Source organism: Heliconius melpomene, chromosome 20 (genome assembly GCF_056956725.1).
Source record: "Heliconius melpomene rosina isolate 202511_hmr_F chromosome 20, ASM5695672v1, whole genome shotgun sequence".
NCBI lineage: Eukaryota > Metazoa > Arthropoda > Insecta > Lepidoptera > Nymphalidae > Heliconius > Heliconius melpomene.
In genome coordinates this window covers 7,400,565-7,423,446 of record NC_140408.1, presented here as the reverse complement: position 1 = coordinate 7,423,446, position 22,882 = coordinate 7,400,565, and the positions used below count along the sequence as shown (strand labels likewise).

General features: G+C 35.5%; 1 protein-coding gene across 6 annotated transcripts in view; it reads right to left on the bottom strand.

Annotated features, from left to right (window-relative positions):
• Window positions 1-2,186: 2,186 nt before the first annotated feature.
• The window catches only part of Rbp6 (RNA-binding protein 6), a 412,235-nt gene continuing 391,539 nt past the window's right edge, over window positions 2,187-22,882 (bottom strand). Inside the window, exons 9-16 of one of the 6 annotated variants that reach the window (XM_085205321.1) lie at window positions 21,321-21,405; window positions 19,445-19,477; window positions 18,548-18,628; window positions 13,911-13,940; window positions 9,291-9,356; window positions 8,696-8,916; window positions 7,183-7,249; window positions 2,187-6,344 (exon numbers count right to left, since the gene is read on the bottom strand). In XM_085205321.1, the coding sequence (XP_085061447.1) occupies window positions 7,208-7,249; window positions 8,696-8,916; window positions 9,291-9,356; window positions 13,911-13,940; window positions 18,548-18,628; window positions 19,445-19,477; window positions 21,321-21,405 (558 nt within the window). In that variant the 3' untranslated portion in view covers window positions 2,187-6,344; window positions 7,183-7,207. The remainder of the gene's footprint in view (window positions 6,345-7,182; window positions 7,250-8,695; window positions 8,917-9,290; window positions 9,357-13,910; window positions 13,941-18,547; window positions 18,629-19,444; window positions 19,478-21,320; window positions 21,406-22,882) is intronic. The other 5 variants (XM_085205323.1, XM_085205322.1, XM_085205324.1 and 2 more) reach the window with 5 other exon arrangements.

Genomic DNA, 22,882 nt, shown 5'->3' with positions numbered 1-22,882 from the left:
AGTGTTAAGGTACGTTACCCACTTTCCGCCTGATTTTTGGGCTATTGCGTTTTAATAAAATAAAGCGAATAAATGAAACTATTGATAATAATAATTCATTCCTCTGAATCGCGTTACACGCTTGTGTCCCTGCTCCACGACCATCTCGATTTTTCTCTAGTTAAAAAGAGAAATATGAGTAGAACTTTGTTTTGAGAGAGTTAATAATAAAAAAATAATTTTGGTCTATATTTATTTATATTGAACTGAAATGAGTAATATTTACTGGATAACATATATACAGGTAAAATCGTATATTTACTTAAACAGCTACGGTTTTTCCTCATGTTTTCTTTTACTTTATTTGATCAGCATTTCAGCTTTTGTGTCCTAAAAGTTGTTTGCTTAGTTGTGGTTGTGTATGGCAATGTCAATGATGAATACTGTTTGCTTAACTCTGGCGTGAGGGTGGTGTCCATTGTAATAAGTTTCATCAAATAACATATTAGTTTTGAGGTAGGAAAAGTAATATTTTCGACATTTTTCATACAATTCTGACCATTTCAAAATAATATAAAGAGCTCTCATTGAATATACTCTTATTATAATTACTTAGTTTATTATATTGCGTTGTCAAAAAATTCTTTGTATTATTATTCTTTTGTTTTTATTATGCTGAAATGTTATTTGACATTTTTATTCATTCCTGTTTTTAAAACGATAACAAAAGTCAACCACTCGGATTTGAGTTTACCTGGTGGGCGAAATAAAATATTGGCTGTCAGTTGGAAATATTTAATATTAAAACAGCTTATATCCGAATAATAATTAATATTTTTTCTATATAAGAAATAAAAAAATTTTCAGCTTATGTTTTCTACCCCATATATTTTATTTATGCGAGGCACCTGCTAGTAAGTGACCGTAGCCTACGACCACCTGTAACATTAAGCGCTGCAGGTGCGTTGCTGGCCTTTGAGGAGGAGATAGATGCGCTTCTCGATGGTACCCATGTAGTATCGACCTGCAAACACTACAGCAGGTAGGTAGCTATAGTTGCGTGACGCGTGGAAAGAAGTTCCTACGAAGCTGCACAGTAATGGAGTGCCACGTATTCAGATGGTGTGGATGGTATAGCAGTGTAGGCATAAAGAGCAAATAGAGATAAAATTTGTGTGATGCTTCGTTTTTCTCTTTCCATTCTATTTCAAGACATTACCTGTTAAATAAAGGAACCCAATGCGGCGATGCCACTGTATTAAATATTTAAATTGTATAGGATTGTTTAAAATAAAATTGGATGTGTTATTCAATAGGCACAGGGTCAAACTTCACCAAGTAAATATGTTTATACGTCAAAACAAGAGATTTTATTTTTTTCATTACTCAGTAAAACTAAAAGAAAACCTTCGATTCTTATAACAAAGAACAAGCTTAACCATATCAAACTTTTAAATAAATTGGCCAAGATTATTATCAGCCGGCCAAGCTTTCAGCTTTACCTTTCTATTGTTACCTCACAATGCAACAGATTACTTTGAAGGCGAAGGTAAATCGTTGGCAAGAGCCCCTTAGCTGCAAATAGAGTCACGTATCGTATAGGATGGTGGCATATTATGTGACTTTCACTGCCCGACGTGGACCTGAACAAGATTGCAAAGATTGCCTCTAAGCTAGCTGCGTACATATTTTTAAAATTTCATGGCCAATTTTACGTTTCAAAATTTGCAATGTAACTTTTATTTGAATATAATAGTATATTTTATTGTAGTAAACTTTTATTATAGGATTATTTTAGTGAATCTTCTTAGGTGTAGCACGATGTCTGCTTCGCTGCGTGTAGGCATATCAGCTGCTTCCATTCTGTCATAAATATGGCGTATCTTATTTTTACAAGGTTTTCTAATTTACCTTTTAATTGACTTTGAAAGGAGGTTCTCAATTCGTCGGAATCTTTTTTTTTTATTATTGTGTTTGAGTGAAATCTTTTAAATTTTTGTAAGTATGATCTTTATATTTCTTAATTAATAATTGTGTGTGAAAGTATATTTAATTTATTAAATAATATTATTTTAATTAAAAGCAATTTTAAATTGAAACTAATCATTCCTATATATACTACGAAAAAGAAAAAAATAAAGTAATACATTATTAAATAAAGGATTGCAAAAAGGACTAGGGCTTGGAGAATAAATGAAACAAGTGGCTATTGTTTGAACAATGTCCATATTATATTTATTACCACATACACACGGCACGATGTGAACCTCGTCTTAAATCATTGTATTATAATAGGTATATGTACATTGATTGCACAGTGTATACATACATCGCCATACACGCGCGACCCCAGGGGGCTGTATGATTATATATCTCATAGTATTATGTACGTTATAATAATGTTATATTCCAATAAGTTAAAGTGCAATGGTGCACGAAATCGGGGCGGCGGGCACACTCGCCGCTTTTTACAAAATGTTTGATATTATCATTATTTTAATAAAGAGATGCCGTAAAAACTAATATATCCATATTGTATACAGATTCTTGTGACATATCATACACGAAGAAACGACGAAAATAACGCGCCGACCCCGACGGAAGCCGCGGATCGTTCGCTATCGTTATCTCTTCCTCTAATATTTTAAATGTACATGACACCAAATTTGAACGTATATAAATCCAAATTTACTTTAATGTAAAATCTTAGGTAATTGAATTTTATTGCTATAGAAAATCAGTCAGCACGCGAAGCACGTAATCGAGAAACCGCGAGAACTAAACCAAGCGGGCGGCGTTGCACGCTAGCACGGTAGCACGGTAGCACGGTGGTACGGGCGGGAGGGATGCCGGATGCCGGGAGCGGTGCGCGGGCGCTGATTCTCAAACACGCCGTGTTCGTGTGGAGCCACGTCGTGCGCGTCCGGTCCTGCGCGAAGGTCTACGCGAATACCTTTGGTCCTTGTAACGTTCACTTGGCCATTGCCGAATATGCAAAGCTACTGATCTAAGGCCGCCTCGGCGACTCTACGAACTTTACCAGTCTGTCACTTTATTAGATTAAAATTAATTATTATCTTTATTAACGATATAAAGTAGATAGTGTAAAGTAATGTAGAATGTTATTATATAAAATATAATAAATTATTTTCTTTTATTTTTACTTAGATGGATATACGATAAGTCGCAGTATTAGGATTACACAACGAATTTTCTTTTAAAATAAATTTGAGATCTCGCTTATTAATATTATTACGTAGTCTTTATTTTGATATAGAAACATTTCTAAATTATCGACAGAAATTATTAAACTAACGCGTAAATCGAACAAGCGAGAGCGAGCGGCTCCGGTGGCGTTGCGAAGCTATATTGCGCTACTGTTCTACTATAACCGTTCACATTCACGTTATTGCTGTTATTGCTTATCTGCTTTAATAAGTATGGTTTTAAAGAATTTAACATTCTTGATTTCATTAAAATTTTTAAAGAAATCAATATATGTGTATATTTAATTTGTAAGTATCAATTTTGCTAACAACTTGAATTGCTTAGAAGTTACATTATTCCATACTTATTCAGAGATGGCCTACTTAACGTGATGTGTGGGTGAATCGTACACACACCGAGCCGCTAGAGTCTTCACACGCGGGCCACAATATTTAACTAGTGATTACAATTCATTTTTAATGATAAAAATTTGGTCACATTTAAAAATACATATTAAGAATTAAAATTTAATATTTCACTAAATTTATTGCGTTTTGCTAAGCAATTGAAACTTTCAACAAATAAATACTTCTTTGAAGCGATCTAAATCATTGATGGCTGTAAATTTGAAGCACACCAATAATCTTTCCATATGATGACCCGCGCGGAAGTCCTAGAAAGACTAAAATAAGCTCACAAACCGTATTAACAAACCATAACAACAACAATGAAACTAATATCTCTGTAAAGCTAATCCTGATTGCAGCTCGAATGAGTCTAATAATATCGATAGATGGTATCGGGTATCGACTAAACGTCTTTTTACACGTGCGGCTATATAGTTATATACAATAGTAATTCTCGTAATCGTCTCGGTGCAATCGCGGCGAACCGATGGCTTCTCACGAACGAGCGAAACGAACGTCTCTCACTATATTATGTATGTATGTTTGTACTCGAACTCGCACGGGGATAAGCGGCCGTGTACGCTCTTCCTACATTAAAAAGGTCGGTAAGAAAATATAATTATAGTGAGGATGTATGAGTGAATGAGACAGTCGACGGCGGCACGGTGCGCGCGCGCCGCCCCGCCGTCGGCCTGGGCCTAACAATTATAACATTTCATCGTAATAATTAAATATTCTAAGAAAAATGTCTTAAATACCTATAACACCGTAAATATAAAACAAATAATTACGTTAATTTGTTAGGTATGATATCGATTACCGACCGTCTCATAATAGACTCACACCTTTCGATTTTATTATCAATTTCCTAGCTAACGTTTAACAACTTAATAGCGGTCGCGTCTCCTGCGGTATGTGCTGCGAACGATGTCTCGGCACGAATGAACGAAAAACGCGAAGCGAGCGACGGGCGCGCTCCTTTAACACTTCAATATTCAATTAACTACATACTCATAAGTAATAATTACCTTTAAAAAGAATATTCATTTATTTCGTATCTTTTTCAATATTTTTGTAACAGGAAACATTTATATTTATAACGTATTTATATAATAATAGCATTTAAAAGATTGTTCATTATTATTACCTAAAATTTAATACCTAGATTTATAATATTAATGTTTAATTGATGTCGATAATGAGTAATAATCATAATAGTAAATAACGAATGATTGCAACCGAGTGCACGTGTGTAGGGAGTAAGAGGCGCAGCTCCGCTTACTGCCTCACTGCTGCAACTAGAGGTGGTCGGCAACCTTCTTCCTCCTCCAGCACTTAACCAATATGATTAATGAATTGACTTTGTTTTACTCTATTACCTCAAACTGCGCAACGGCTGTGATATCTCTGTATCCCTGTCTTTTGATTATTGGAGAAGTGGAAATGTACGACACAATCGGTTTTGTATGAAATTTATTACTGTTTACAATTATTACTTTGATTAAAACTTTAAATACGACTAAGTACTGTGACTGTGTGACTCCGCGTCCCTAGCGGAGCCGCGAATATATTCAACAGTGGTCTTACACATTAGAGTTAAATACAATCGTAAGAAACAATCAAATATTAATTACGTAATGCACAAAATTGTTATTTATTATAATTACAATACCTACTTTCAAAGGTACAAGATAGAAATGAATTATTATCTTAATGCGATGAGAGATAATTATTTTGAAATGTCTCCGACTTAGCTTGTCAAATGTCCTTATGATCATGTTATCCTTAGGATAAAATTTTATACCATAATATATATTATTATAAGAAAGTATGTATACGCGTAACTAACATAGTCTTATAGGGAAGTAATCCTGAATTTTTCTACAGAAACAGAATAGCCGAGGTGATTTTATACAATTCGAATTAGGCATAAAATAATTACATTCATAGGTAAAATATGCGCAATATGTATTAGTATAGTAATTATGTTAATATTTGACATTAATATTAAAAATAGATAGAATAAAATATGTGTTGGTGGACGAGCGAGATAGCGCGCGGCGAACGCGCGGTCGCTGGCCGCGTTATTGTCTCCGGTCTGGTCGGCCGGACCAGCCCCTACCAACCTATACAGTTGCCGACGAACTCGACTTATTGCGATACGATCTCGGCCCGGGACTCTGCTCCTACTGACAGGCTTAACCCTTAAATGTAAAAGCTTACTACCGAAAAGAGTACGCGGACACGTCGGATGCGATCCTCCTATGCCGCGGAACCGAAACTCGCGAATGGAAAAGTAGACATGCAAGTTACATCTTAAACTGTAATTTAACTATGAATAATAAAATATTTTTAAGATATACCTCCCTGCAATAAAATCGTCTAGATGCTTTTATATATTACGAAATGTATTTTTTTTTTGTAGTTTATAATTATTATTGACAACACATCTACGGTACAGTCGAAGCGAGAATAATTTGAAAAAATACCTGTTTAATAAGACTATCTCTCGTTCACACGACAAAAAGATTATCATTATTTACAATAGACAAGGTCTCGGTCGGGGAGAGTCAGGTAGGGGGTGGGAGAGTTGGGAGTGGTGGTGGGGTTGCCGCGGTCGACGGATCGGTCCGCGCGGTGGCCGGACGGATTAGACGACCGTCGCCGATGCGGCGCGTGGCGCGGCGTGCGCGCGGGCAGGCTGGTGGTCGCTCGCTGACATGGGACACGCGCCGCCACGCCGCTCGCCACCTGTGCCGACAACCAGCAATATATTATCTATATATATAAAAGGACTTGTCCTCACTGACTGAGGTAAGACGCACGCACAGCCGTAACCGCTGTGCGTAGAAACGTGAAATTTGGACAGATGTTTACTTTCGTAATCTGGACATCCACTAAGAAGGGATTTTGAAAAATGTTAACCCTAAAGGGGTGAAATAAGGGTTGAAAGTTTGTATGGTAAAAAATTTAAATCGGCACCGATTTTTATAAAATTTGAAATTTAGATTTTTAAAAGTATTTAATTGAATACGTGTTTCATCGTTTTCTAGAATTGTTCCCCTAAGGGTGCAAATAAGGGGTTGAAAGTTTGTATGGAAAAATCTTTAAATGGCCACCGATTTTTATAAAATTTGGAACTTAGACTCTTAATAGTATTTAATTGAACAAGTGTTTCATCGTTTTCTAGAATTCTTCCCCTAAGGGTGCAAATAAGGGGTTGAAAGTTTGTATGGAAAAATCTTTAAATCACCACCGATATGTATAAAAATTGAAATTTAGACTCTTAAAAATATTTCATTGAACACATGTTTCATGGTTTATTAGAATTCACTCCTAAATAAGCAAGCGAAGCTGCGCGCGTCCGCTAGTATAACTATATTTAAAAACAAATAAATCTAATATATTTATGAAAAGCGGAATAAGTGCATAATAATGAAGTTGGCAAATTTAAAGGCCTATATAACAATCCACTTGAGAGTCCATATTTGCGACGGCAATAATTACAAGCACAGTATTTTAAAGCGCCATTCCGCGTAACGACATTTTAATTATGTACGGGGAGACCACACAATAAAAACATACTCACGTTTAATATTTGTGCTATAACACTTTCAATGATAACCGTTGGTGAAGGCCGCAGGAATCAAGGGTCCCTGTAAAAGAAAAATTGGCAAATTGAAAATTCTGACGACGCAAAGGCGTTGTTCGCAAACTTGAATTAAGCTCAATAAAAAATAAATTGCAAATGATGTCACAATTCCATTAAGAGTTTGAGATTATAATTGAATGCGAGTATAAAGCGATCGATTAATCATTAAGTTCTTCGGGGGCAGATTTAAGGCTAACGGAGTCCGGAGTCAATAGCGAGCTCTCGGTGGCCAACAAAATAAAAACACCGAGCGGATGAGTTAGAGCGGCGCGCGACCGCGTGGCATTGGTAATTACACCACTTGTTCTCCTTGATTTACGGTTATTACTCGTGGGGGCATTCCCGTTACCTAATAAGACCGTTTACGCCCAGGAACCACATGAGCCGAGCTCAGGCGTCCGGTGACTGAACTGTTCAATTTTCATTAGAATCGTACATGGATTTTATTTATCACATGATTTTACGAATGATATTAAATATTTTTTTGTAATAAATCCTGTATTCGGGACAACAGTTAGATTCATAAAAAAAGGAAACTAAAAGCTTTTAAGGGTAGTTTGAAAAATATCTCGAAGATACGTCGCCGTGAAGAGTTAAGATCTCGGTGGCGTTGGCGTGTGCCGACAAGCAATGAAGACTGATGGCGTCTCTGGGAAGCAGTTATGGAGCACGGTCGCAGTTTTAAAAAGCCATTACCCGCGGCAATGCACCGCGTAGATTGCCGCCGCCATCGCCCGCCGTTTTCATATTTCGGAACACTTTATAATCTCATCTCTCACGCTTCACTTGGTTGCTAACTTATGGTGATTACGCCGTGAGAGCGACGGGGAAGATCGGTTCAGTAATAAGATTGGACCGTCTCGCTAAAATTTTAGAGTGTCGTCGACTGCTAATTGCGTCTGTGGTGTTGTCATGTACCGGTTGACGGGCGTTCGACTTAATGTCACCGACGGTTTGCGTTTCATGTTTTACATAATTTATTTTCACATTAAATATTTTATTACAAAAGGTCGAAAATGTCGTAGGTGCTTAATAAATTTTTACGTCTGAGGAGCACAAATCAAGAAGTCGGAAGAAAAACAAAACAGAACAAACATTAATTTGAATTCCGTGACAGTTGGAACTTCTCGAACAGAGACGATTTTCCGAATTACCTTTATTTGAACCTCCCTAAAATAGGCATTTTGAGCATGACGTTACAAATGAAAAAAGTTAGAATCGAAAATTAATAACTTTATCTCATTTATCATCAAATAAGTTTGAAATATTTTCATTTCTTCCAAAATTACTATTTTAATTTGAACTCGAATTATTCCGTCGTTTGGTCTTACAATAATCACATTTTGATATAATAAATTAGAAATTGAATTGCCTATTATTTCTAAAATCGTGTCAAAATTTAAAATAACTATGAATATAAATGACGAAATCCGTTTTTAAGGTAACTTACTGGGGTATAATTGAGGGGCGCACGGCTGACTGCGATAGCGGGGAAGCCGGAGGGCTGGGGGCTAGCAGCCTGCACGTAGCCCACACTGTCGGCCGCTGATCCGTAGACGTCGAGCGCGGGCCCCGGTGAGCTGGCGGCCGGGAAACCTGCGCGCCCGCCGGCCGTGTGCGGCGAGGCGGGCGGCCCGAACCCGGCGGCCGCGGCCTGGTAGTTGTTCATGACTACGGAGAATACATTAAGTTAATTGTAATTCAATTAATATCAAATACAAATATAAAATATTCTTGGGCGTAATATTTTCAAACTCAATCTGGTAATATGTGCAAGAATTTATATCAACAACTATAAAACATGTATTTTTACATTATTTCATAGTAAATATTATCAAAAATAAGTAAACCAATATTTATATCATAAACTATAAATAATATTTGTAATAAGTAACGTAATGTACAGACCATCGGTTACACCGTGATAAATACTGTAATAATGTCCAGTAATGATATTGGTTACAGCGGCGGAGTGTATAGTTGTTATTGTATTAAACGTGATAAATGACATGTTCGCATGTAGGATGACATGACGGCGTCCTCACCTGAGAGCGCCTGCGCGAGCAGCGGTGTGTTGTTATTCGGTGTGAGTTGGCCATTGGTCAGGTCCACTGCAAACATACACATGGTTCGCATTCGGTCCACGTCCACGAGTTGACCACTCGCTTATTATAGAACACACACAAATCTATGACTGAACCATCGCTTTAGGTACTGACTTTAGGTAGGTAGGTATTAAACAAATAGTAAAACATAATATTGCAACTCTTTTATAACGTAGCAGTTCAGCTGTCCATGAATAATTTTCCCGTTCAAGACATATGTCGTGTTGACGAATGGCGACACCGAGGGCTCCCTAGCCGAGATTATGTTGAAACAAAAATATAACGTATGTCACGTGCATTCAAATGAAAAAGAGAGCTCAAAGTTTCGCGCGCATAAATCACAGAGTACGGAAAAAAACTTTTACAAAATATCCAGTAAATTATCTGACATGAGTTCTCGGTGGCACGCGGCGGTCTGCTTATTGAATAGGGAGTGGCATTAGCATACGGTGCACGTAGCAGCGGGCTGACGCCGCCCGCGTCCGCTACCGCTGCCCGCTCCGCTATACGTCCCGCCCTAGTTACTATTTCGCGCACAATTTTCAAAGCTTTTAGTGTCTTCGAATTTAAATTAGTACGATTTACTTGTAAAATGTAAGCGAAGGAAATAGTTGATGCAAAATTCTGCCGCCGTCCGATTTTATAAAAAATCTTATAAAATTAGCTCAATTCGTATTACTGCTGGTAACGTTTTTAAAGTGCTGTGTAAAGGATGAGTCCTTTTTTGCTTATTCATAATATCGCCATTAGTCCTATTGGCTTGTACGACAAATTTTATTTTTGTTAGATGAGCGGGTTATGATTTAGTGTGAAAAATGAAGGTCCGCGGCCACACCAGGTGATTACCGGCTTGCGAGTGACTTTGCGAAAAAAGTACAATATAAGTAATGGAGGATGAATGATAGATGGCACGGAGGCGGGCGGCGAGGACGGCGAGGATGGCTAGGACGCGCGCTCGCGCTCGCTCGTGCCCGCTCGCCGGCCCTTACTAAAATGCTGACACATTTTAATAACATTACGCTGCGATGTGAGAGGCTATTTATTTGAGGGTTGCCGAGTAATAAATAAGAATTTAAGCAGCAGCGCGAACACGTCTACCGGTCGTTAGCATGTCGACCGCACGTAGCTCATTCTTTTCCTATTATATCGACAGCACTTATATTTATTATATGTACGTTACTAAATGTAAAAGAAAATAAGAATTAACTTATTCAGCAATATAATAGTGAAGAAAAGTAATAATTTTAAGTAATAATTCAATAGATGTAGCAAATGCCGAAAAGTTTATTTGGGAGGTTATGATATGAAATCTCCAGTTGAACCTTTCAATAGAGGTTCACGGGTTAGATACCACGCTCCAGTCAAAAACAGGACCAATTTAACTGAAGGCGGGTTCCCGGCCTCAAATAAATTACAAGTTAAACAGTTCTCTTTACTGTCAAATTGTGCGAGTGTGAAGGAAGTTCATAGTTATCTACACAGGTCATATCAGCTGTGGCGGACGTTAACTTTATACTTTACATTGTAACACATGTTGCGGATGTAATTTGTGCGTAATCGCCCAAGTTTCTTGAAATTTGTACCGTTTATTAACGTATGGGTGAATTGTACCTTATAAATATAGCATTTCTAATGAAATAATAATGTTGCTTGAAATAGAACAGAACGAAAAGGTATTCAAAGGGAGATCGATAAATCATTCTAAAAGTCCTATAATAAAGTAATTGAAATACAAAATAACTTTACAAGTTAGCACCTAGCAATTTCCAATTTTATTGGTTTAGCTGCGAAGTCGTAGGGACTTTATAGAGGTAAGGTGGTTTGCACCCCAAGTAAACCTCACACCTCACGGAAAGCACACATTCATCTATAAATTCTGAGCCCGTCTTGCGAGAGCTATTCGAACTTTCATAATTGCGAAGTTCGAAGAAACTTAATAATTCTTCTTCAGAAGTGGGATGACGGCCGTGCAAAATATTCACGGGGCGTACTCCGCTGTAAGACCTGCCCTTGGTGCTGTCAGAAGTAGGATTTTGTTTTTACGTCTTACTTCTTACGTACGTTTAAGTTAAAATTATGAATATCAATGTTTTATAGATAAAGAATATAAAAAATGTTTATATTACAGGAAATGCCATCATATTACCATGCAAAGTAATGAGTATAAATATACTTTTAAAAAATGTTCTAAAATGTATATTAAATGAAAATATTATAAGCATATATCGAAAGAAAATAGATTTTATTATTCATAATAATTAAGTACTCGAAGTAGTGCTCAACTGGAAGATACTTCATCATTTCCTCTATGATTGAAATGTTTTATTTCACATGAGATCGGTCCCTTAGCACAGATCGCACCGAAAACGTATATTTAATAGCAGCCATCAATAACATCCGTGAAGATGATACGCTTTGCGGATTTTCGATGGTTTAGCTGGGACTTATCTCAATTGCAAATTAATGGAATTCCTATGCTGTGTTGCTGGCTGCCTCGCACGCCACCCTCAGACATTTGTAATTCAAAGAAGCAAATATATCCTTCTTTAAATCTTACTTTTCTATATTTTACTCTCTGTACCCCAATACGTTATTACCTAGTTTTGTTTTAATATTAAATAGTTTATAATCCAACATGGTTCAGTCATAGATGGTCAAAACATGAAAAGCGATTAAAAAAACTAAATGAACCGAGAAATATTAATCACACTTGATAAAACCTTGAAAATCTTCAAAATTCATTCTACTGTTACAAAAATTTACAATAATCGTCTACCCATTTATTTAAGTTATAAAATACTTGCGGAAAACACCGCTTACAACTACATTAAAGACTACAGCTGGAACTGTTACATTTTCTATTCTATTTATAATAATAAATCGAAAATATGTCTACAGTATCTAATGGCGTATAAAATTTTTGAAGGTTCATAATTTCGTCTATAATACCTCTTGCCTAAGGCACAACAGATTAAAATACATTAAAACTCTATACTATTTCTTAGATCTAGTTATAACAATTACCACTATAAAAAGAGTTTGCACCACCATGACATTATGTATACCGACAAATATCTACCTGAACGCTTACTTGCTACCCGCTAATTTCTTAAAATAAAGCAATTATTTGTTCACAGTTCACACTCCACAATTAAATAAGTTTCCACGCTAATTTTAAGCGCTAATTTACAATAGGAAGGAAATCGCCCGCCATAAAATTACTAATTCTATGTATATACTATCAGAAACGCTGCTAGTTAAATCTTATAAATGGCCAGATTTAGTCTACAAATTTTGCTTACTCTGATTCGATTTTGACCTTCTAATTTTTCGTCTATTCTAGAATCTATTATTATTAGTTCTAAGCTTTACTAATTTACTTTATAATTTGGAATTCTATTTTCTACCACACGTTTTATCCAAATTTTAACAACATGAATTCAGCTTACGCACATTATGGCCTACGCTATTCTATCTGCAACGGAGTAATATACTGATCAAACTTTAGTTTAAAGTCCAAAGATAAATATTACTCGCCCTATTGCTGTTGCGGACTGCACACTCCATTCACCGACTGCTGTCTGTCTCTTGTATTTTTCAGCACTATCATTTTCATTACAATCGATAACGAAAACGGTCTATAAATATTTGTACACAAATCTATCATCCTCGGACTAAAAAATCTAAACACTTTGTTGAGATTGATAATCACGCTGCGTCAACCAAGGAAAATTTATTGACTTGTTCTATTTTAAGGGATGATTTATTTACTACTGTAGTTCGTATCAGATTTTTTATACTTTATATACTCTAATAAACTTTAAACTCTAATGATATTGGTCAAAATTTAACAAACCAACATTCCAATTTTCAAATTCTACATTAATAATGTTCGAGCGATGGAGTTTGCTAGACTAACGTACTTACATTAATATCAAAAACTATCATCATTCATTAAATAAAATCTATATTTATCTACGAATCTGACCCATCCAAACATAGCACTCTTTAAACTATTAGCGATAGTTCGCCAGTACTATTCAAAAAAACTATTTCTAACGAGAAAATCTAATAAAAAGGGATAGATAGATAAAGATAAACGAGCACAGACAATTATTTCTGTGCTTCAACAAAGCGACAAGCACTATACACAAATGTAACTATGTTCAAAAGATTGTATTTATAAAGTTGTGTAATGATATAACATAGGCACTTTTAGCGACACACTGGTTGCCGTCTCACCACCATAATTATGTAATTAAATATTAACAGACGCTTAAAGAATTTAAATGTTCATATATTGAGGAAATCTAAATTCTGAAGTAACTGAGTGCAAGCGAATAGCATTGAACTATGCAAAATAGTTGTATGGATCTGGTCCGCGGGCTGCATTCTGAGGGCGAACGTGTAGAATTTGAGGAATGCGCTAGATGCGGTGGCGGGACCGCGGTCGCGCGTGCCTGACTGCTACGGGGGCAGAAGCAGAGGGATTCGTAAACAAAACTTTCTACCTTTACTAAGGAACGTATGCCCCCGTAAAATGCACATGCATGTGCTTACCGACTCGCTGTGACACGCGCGGACACCAAGCTGCATGTTGGTACATTTGGATGAGTCAGAAAGTGATTTTAAATCTACTTAATCAATTTTGGTCCAAGAATTTTCTGGATTTTTATATTATTATAACCACTAGCCAACTCCACGCTTCATAATATTTTTGTTTCATTTATTTTAGTCGCAATCGATAAGCGAGCGAGCGAAAGTTAAATAAGCGGGCTGTGATCGACCTCGATTACCAAGCAATCAGTTGGACAGTAAACGACAAAACGTTGTGTTTATATAGCGGAAAATTCCTTTATTTTAAAATATATTGGCTTCACAATACCATACCTTACGATTAAATTAAGACGATATGTCGAAACATTGACAAGAACAATACTAGTGACTTATATTTAGTATACATTAATACATTAAAAATTTGACACATGATTACAATATAATTAATTATATTATGATAAATTTTATACCTTACGAATGATACCTATAATTTATTTATCTAAAAGTTGGATAAACTTCCTGATGGAAACCGCATTCATATAAATGTTTTAATGATTCCGTATCGAGCTATAGGGGCAACCTAGTCGGGCGATCTGTTCACGTACGCATCTGCGAATTCGCTCTAACATTCTATATGTTTGTGACATTGCATTCCTTGCGATTCGGGGGTAGCGGAGGGCGTGATACGAAAGAGATTTTTATTTAAGTAAAGATTTATTGGTTAAGAAATTCCGGGAGCCGCTATCGGTGTTTCCCGGTAAGAGAGTGATAAAGTTGAAGCGTGTGGAGCGGGCTGCGTAGCGCTGCCGGCGGCGGCGCCTACGAACCATGGCCGATCCCACTCGGGGTTACATACTCCACACCGACCAAGAGTCGACTTTCCGCCGGTATAACTCCGACTACACCTGCGGCAACAAAATAAAAAAAAGCTACAAACCCCGCCACGGAACTGGGAAGGGCTCCGGCAGAACCGCGGCGCTTAAATAAAACAAAAGTATGTCAAAAAGTTACCCAGAGCCCCATATAAGTCGCTAGTCATATGCTACGCTTCATAAATTAACATGAACAAAAAATGCTACTAAATTTAAACACGTTTAAGCTACGCTAACTGAAAAGTATTGTTTATAGCCAAACTTGGGATTGAGTCGATGCTTAAAAATTTCTAACACGCATACTATGATGAAGTTTATTATTACATGTTTCGTATAAAGGCAATCTCTATTTGTATCACGCACAACCAAAATGCAGGGAGGGGGTCATTAAATGTTATAGAATGTATCGTCTTCAACACCAAATATATAGTGTTTACTCACTAAATTATAATTTACTTGGTATTAGTATATTTAAGCACGCAAGTAGATCAATAGTAAAGGGTGGACTTATAACTGATGCCCGAGGTGGTTAACTTTGATCACTATTTTTCCATGAATTTCCTTTTTAATGCGAAGCTGTTATTTTAATGACGATATCGACGATACGACCTAGTAATGGGTTCCACTTATATCCACACAGTAGCCACACATCAACTTTATAATTATAATATTACAAGATATTATATTGAAGCTTATTTTATTTATGACTAGTTTAGAGGATGGCGATAAGGACGGTCGCATATGTAGCGATTTTATGATCGAATTAACTTATATTTTAATTAATATGCTTTTTGGTAAAAACCTTAATTTTGATGAAATCAATTGCGAGGCGTGATGATGAATAGGTTTTGCCAAGGATCTTCGTTAATTCTTTCGATTTTGGGGATATTATTAATTTTAACATTGAATCGTTTCATTATAACAACAACACGAAGAAGATAGCATAAAATACTTGCATCCAAAAATATTACACAACAACAACAATAAATATTATTATTAATAACATTATCGCTTAAGCAGTGTAAATATATAAAATATAATAGAGAAATAACTTTGAAACACAAAGTAGGCACATACCTACATAAGTATATATTATAATTATAGCAAATATTTAATTAGGTAATAAAATAACATTTTTCAAGCTCGATTATATCATATTTTTTATTAAAAGAATCTAAACTAATGCTAAAAACGAACTACGCAAATTAAAATCTAATTTTGGAAGTTTCCTACTCATCCTCTAAACTTAGTATTATTTTTCAAATTAATTCCTAAGTACCTAGATAATCGTCTACGTTTCTTATCTGCCTATTTGATACTGTAGAAGTTATTCTTACATTTACGACTACTATAGTATTTGACTGAACACAACGTTTTTAAGTTCGGAAGTGTACATGTGTATGTAAATGTTAAAGTTTTATATCATTAAACTTAATTGTTTTATATGAAAATCATAAAAATCATAACCATTGATTTAATAATTACATCGAAATGTAAATTAATAAGTTTCATGTACACAGATTGTGAATGACACGAACAAGAGCAACGAGAAATTGTCGACCCGTGCGTTACATACGGTTATACAAATTGAAAATGTTTTGTAAATCATAACGAAAATATTCATGTTCAAATAGTTTACTCAGCGCGATTAAATAAACTAACTTTAATACTGGTACAGCATGAAAAATGTTTCCTACACCGCTATTCATTTTCAAGTTAAGAAGAGTTTACAAGTTGTGTTCAGTCTTGTTTAAATTCTAGAGAAATTCAAACTCTACCCACTACAGCATGCTTTTGTTGAAGTTAAATACGTTTATAGAGCTACGATTAAGAGACTATATATTACGTTTATTAGATACGGAGAGACATCCCTAAAACATTACTCGCTACGTGATGAATAACACTACACTAAATTTTCAATACATATGTTAATTACATTTATAGTTGATCCGGCAAGGTTTATTGCTGGGTCTGGGTCTCAGCTGTCCTAGCCTTCAAATGTTATACAAAAGTTTTTTTCTATAATATTGCTATTTATTTCGTTCACGACTTTCATCGGATAATAGGTTAAGAAATATAGCAGATTTATTCAGCGTCGTGGTGCAAACTGTCTTAACTTTACCCTCGTGGATAACACTTTTATTAAATATTTACTGAGTTGCGTGTTATTCTACGGTTATAATATGAAACTTTTTAGTACATTGTACAAATGTGTTCTTTATTGTAATAAAGATAATTTAGAACAACTTGAATTCTATATTTTTGCATATCTTAATAATACTACTATAATACTTTTCTAAAGAATTCAAAGAACTATAGAATTATTTGTCAATGAATGTGTACAGAAGCGACTTACATATATTTACTACTAAAAATATACTTTGAAACATAATTGGATAACTAATAAATGCTAACTTCATAAATTGATTAATAACAATAAAATGTTTTACTATAACTATTTAAAATAAAAAAATAACATTAGTAATTGTTGTGTTTTGTACGCAATTGGCTTGAAACGTATGTCTCGCGTGCAGTAAAACGGCAGTTTAAAAGTAATTAGCGAGAAACTATTTGTTTGACTAATATGAATGAAAAACCAGTAAATCGCGGTCTCTAGCTCTATGATAACATCAATTGAAAAATAAACGCGCGGATTGAAGTATTTCCAGTTAAAGTGCAGTTGCCCAAAAATTTTATAAAAGTTAGTTTTTTGGAGACTACTATTTTTTGAGTAAATAAATTAGTCTGGCGCCAAAAATGCATAAAAATTACAGTCAACCGAGAAACTTTTCAAATTGAAATCTCAATAAAACGGTATTGTAACAATGACAGAGAAAGGGTTTCGAATGTAAGTACTATTCAAACCCTTTGTAAAAGTAAATGTGTAGTTACATTATTTATTTTATTTTTATTATTACGTATTATTTTTATATTCTGTCAATCAAATAAGTTTCAATAATGATTTGAATTTTGAAGTAAAGAACTTAAGACACATATTTTTAATTAGGTGTTTCTGATTAGAAAATTTACATATAAGTTACCACAAAAAGGACGTCAGTTTTTCAGTACTTTTGTTTGAATCTGTTTAAATCTCTTTAAGCTTTCGTTGTTAATGAGGAGTAGGCAATAGAGTAATGCCGGGAGGCGCGGGCGAGGGGGACCGCGAGGGCGCGGGGTGCGCGGGTGGCAGGAGGGGAGCGAAGCTAACGCGATATTTGCGCTGGAGTGTTTACTTGACGCGTAGCATTTGAGAATCGTTAGGGAGAATCGTTTGTAAACACAGAGCGAGGCGCTCGCATTTGGTCGGATTCTCTCGACAACATTTTGAAGATAAACAATAAATAGCATTTCTCAAAACTTGGACGTTTTGTAATTGACGGCTTGGCAGATTTATCTAGATGGCTCAGTCATTGTTAAAAGTGTTAACTTGTTAGTAAAGTTGTTAGTGAAGTTCACGTGAACTTTTTCCGGTACTTTGATATAAGTTAGTCGATATATCGGTAAGTTAGAAAATAGTCACCACAATCGATTAATAAGCTAGGATTCAGAGTTATACAATATATGATAGACGCAAGGCGTTAGCGGATCAGTGTCGTTTGCGAATCGTTAGCAGTTAGTGGAATGCATTGTCGTCGAGGCGAGTTCACAGATGCATGGCGTGTACATTGTAAACCCCACTGAGTTCGAGTGGGTGGTATGGCAGGAGTGTCGCCAGGTGGTGGTAGTGATTGCCAGATAGTTGGTGGTGCAAGCTCGCCAAGGGATTACCTGCGGGGTATGGCAGCCCGAAGCTAGGATAGCCCGAATAGCTACGTCCTGCCGCGTAGGCGGCGTACGCTGCGGGAAAACCTGTAGAACAAATAAGCACATGTTAATCAATTAAATAACATTAACTGATGAAACTCCAGTATCAATCAAATTATTGCTTTTAATTAATGTGATTTTAATCAGATCGCTTTTACTCTGTTCACGCTTTTATCACGTATGATGTAACACGCGTCCCATTGTCCTAATTTGAAAATAGAGACGTCACATAAAAGGTAGGTACGAGGTACGACATTGTTTTGGACAATGTCCAGCATATGATATTTTGTAAACATCGTTAAATGTAGCACACAGTGAGTGCACTAACGATGGTTTTATTCAATTAACAAACGCTTTACAGCAATCCACTAGCAGATTCATTAAATTATAAAGTAAACTAGGACTACTCTAAAAACATGAGAAAATGCGGCTATTTCAAAACAGACATTATTGCTAAAAGTTACATATATGTTTGCAATATCGCCTCTCTGAACATGGAGTCCGGTATAAAAATGTGAATGATTGATGGCCGGGCCGTCGGCGGAGGCTGATATGATTACCGCACCGGATCGTTTATCATATTATTGCCAATCAAAATAGTGTATCTGTCAGGCCACGTGTCCATCCATTATGGCGGATGGGCACACCTAGACATCCTGTACAATACATTCATTAACTGTAGCGTGATACTTTCTCTGTTCAAGTTAAATGCTTAGTCGGCTAATTGATCCGTTTTGGTGGATTCGAACTCAGCAAACTCAATATTTGAGAAAGCTCATTCCATTGTTACGATGATTGGGATATGCGGGACGTAATGGACTGACTTTTAAAAAATATATATAATGTTAATTGTAAACTTACCGTCAGGAAGAGCACCCAATGACCACATGAAATCTAGAAATGTAAAAACATTTACATAAATTGATCGATCCTTACACCTTAGTTTATATAATTGTGTGTACTAAAAAAACATTGAAACATTTGAAACATTAAGAATACCGTGAGACACTATTTTGCTTGGCGAGAATGTTCATGTGGATTGTACAAACATATGTGTGATATAATACATAATACTTATATTTAATTTCAAGTATTTAAACATTCTAAAATTTACTACCATCCAATAGATTACTAAAATGACTTCAATGGGGTATGTTAGTTTTCTATCACCGATGATATTATTTTTATATATGTATACTTAAATCGTTAATCTATTCTACACATTGTTAGTCTAGAGCTAAACATGTTAAACAAACAGACGTCTTTAAATATTTTAGAAATGATATTTATTAATCTAAAATCTACCGATTTTTTCCTACTTAATAAGTTAATACAATTAATAATACTATTATTAGTTAATACGAGATCTACTTTGGTAATACAAATTTAAGTGTATTAACACCTTATTGTTAAGAAATACACATATTCAACTAATAGGAAAAATAAATAAAAATAAACTAAATAACTAAAATAAGTGATATTCTTGTAAAATAATCTATGCATTAAAAATAATATATAATAGATGAAGAAAATATATTCATCTAACAATTCTATATATAAATAACAAAGTTGGCATTTGATTTAAGTACTTTACCTAATCGCTAATAGAAATATTAAATAGAAAGAAACAGAAAATAAATACAACACATAATATGACTAAAAATTTCACAAACTCATAAGTAACATCGACTGTTGATAGGTACCTTTTCTTCCAATGATTACATTTTTTGTAAAGCCGACATCAAGTTGCAAAGCTATTTATAGTAAAAGGCTAAGGAATATAATAATATGATTTAAGAAAATATTGTTTTCAAAAAGATCTCTTCAACCAACCACAAGTAACTTGTCTAGAATTTGTTTTCTAAGCTGCTTTAGTTGTTTATTATGGATGGAAATGTAGCAAAACTGGCAAGAATCAGCAGGACTATAAGGCCCTTCATAAGTATTCCATATTAAAACTACGTATAAATCAGAAAAATACCAGGCTTAGTCTATATCCTCTATCTATTAAAAATCAAATGTCTTTAAGCACCTACTACCTGGTAGAAAAATATTGCTTTCTATTACCCTACATAAAATTGTTCCAGATGATTTTTTCTACTATTCAATATAAATGTAATGTTTCAGTAACCTTTGTATAATAACTGTCTCTATAGATCCTCTAAATTATGTTGGTACACATTTCAAAAATCTGCTATCTAACTGATTTTCTAATGGCAATTACTAAAATAAGACACTTTAGATATTATCTGTTTCCTTAATTACAACAAAATAAATATACTGAGGGTACAATAGAATAGAGGAATGTGAAAAATGGCAAGGAATGGATAGGATATAACGCCAGCGCAGCATAATCATTCAACTATCAAATAAATATTGGCAAATTAAAAGGGTTGGTGGGGATGCTGTTGGAAGAGGATTGCGGATCAGAGTGGCAGAGGAGTAGGTAAAGTGGAGTGAGTGAGAGGAGAGTACAGAGTAGGTATATCGAGTGTGTGAGCACCTAAGAGCTCGGAGACGGAGTAGGCAAGGGGTGGTATGGTGATGGGTGCTAATGTAGGTCGAGGGGGTCTGGGAGTTGGGCGCAGGGCGGCAAGGGCACGGCGGTACATGTTAGCGGCACTAGCAGACCCTGCGCCCACACCCGCCCCAGTGACTAGCAGCTGCGCGGGCGCATGGACGGGGTAAGGAGCGTACCGAACGCCACCGGCTGCCACGGCGCTACCTAGCAACTCACCGTAGGCCCCGCGGCCGGCAGCTCTCGTCTTGGCCAAGTTTGCTGGGAGCATTACTTCTTTCGGTTGTGCCTTTTTGCATTCCACCTATAACAAAATTATAATTATAATACTATAGAAATACACGATTTTATTTTAAAAATATACCTTTCAAATTCATATTTACAAACTTTCTTTACTGTTTTGCCTATTTCGTGGCCACAAGAACCACACAAAATGGTCCTAATTGTTGAAGAATTAATTGCTATTATTGTACTTGACAGAACTAAGTAAATATCATTATAAAATTGGGTGAGTCGTAAAATTATGGAAGAAAGGGGGTGACAAAATCAGTCGACAATCCGTTATGCTTCACGGTTCGACTCACAAATTGAATTTTAATATACTTTATTAAGTCAAAGAGCTTACCATTGAATGCTTATTATACTCAAGGACTAAATTTACAAGGTTGGAAATAATTGTTTACAATAATTACAATACTAATATAATCTAACTCAAGAAAAGTCTTGATTTGTTATTTTAGCTTTGTTTAATTGATACGAAGGTTCTATTTTCTTATTTAACTTAAATAATAAAATGCTTTTATTCTTATTCAGAGAAGAACCACGTAAATGATTTGCTGTTATCTCATAATTAAATTCTCCGCTTAATCGACCTATTAAGCAATTTTAACGAAAGGTATATAGTTCCTTCTCAAAGCTTGTATCCCCGCTCGGTGGGTGGAGGCAAGTATAAATTACCCAATCTACGCTAACCCAAACCGAAATTTCGCAAGTGAAATGTACACGGAAAGTATATAGGCTTAAATCATGCAAAGACCACTGAGATAAATTATTTTGTAACATTTATTTGTTTTATTAATTTTTAATCGAATACAAAAGTTTTCTAGAATATTTAATTGTTATTACAACAATATTAAACGAAGAATGTTGCTAAGCTTCGACGAAGCAACAATATTTCAAACAGTATATGAACGCACACTCACAACTTAGATATTTCATGATAAATTGTTACGTTCAAACCCGCTCCGCAGACAGACTAAAACTTGGAGTTACATTTTTCATCGGCGTGCATAATCGCGAGTAGGTACCTACGACTCGTCCACATTTGTCACGCGGACGTCACGAGCCGACAAATGAAGGCTTTGCCGCGGCGTTGGCGCACTTTATGCACTTTGCACAACTTTCTGCACTGACACGGAACTACGTGCTTTTGCATTAAGCGCGAGGAAGTGAATGTAAGACTCCATCGTGTTGAGTTCTCACTAAGTTTTATGCTTGATAACGTTGAATAATCAACGCGAGATGTTGAGCTTGAGAGGTTAAATTAAACATGTACTACAGAACCGTCGGTCTATACAGCTTTTATACTTAATTAATGAGAATTTTTACCATTACAGCTTTATGCAATGTTAAAACATAACAACAAACAATATATGTACCAATTATAATAGCAGAGTTTGAAAACAACGGATTTAAACCTTTTCATAACACAATCGGTATTCTTCGATCGATCGTTGCATAAAAGTAGTGGGTGTCGCAATTTGTCACTGCCGATAAAGCTT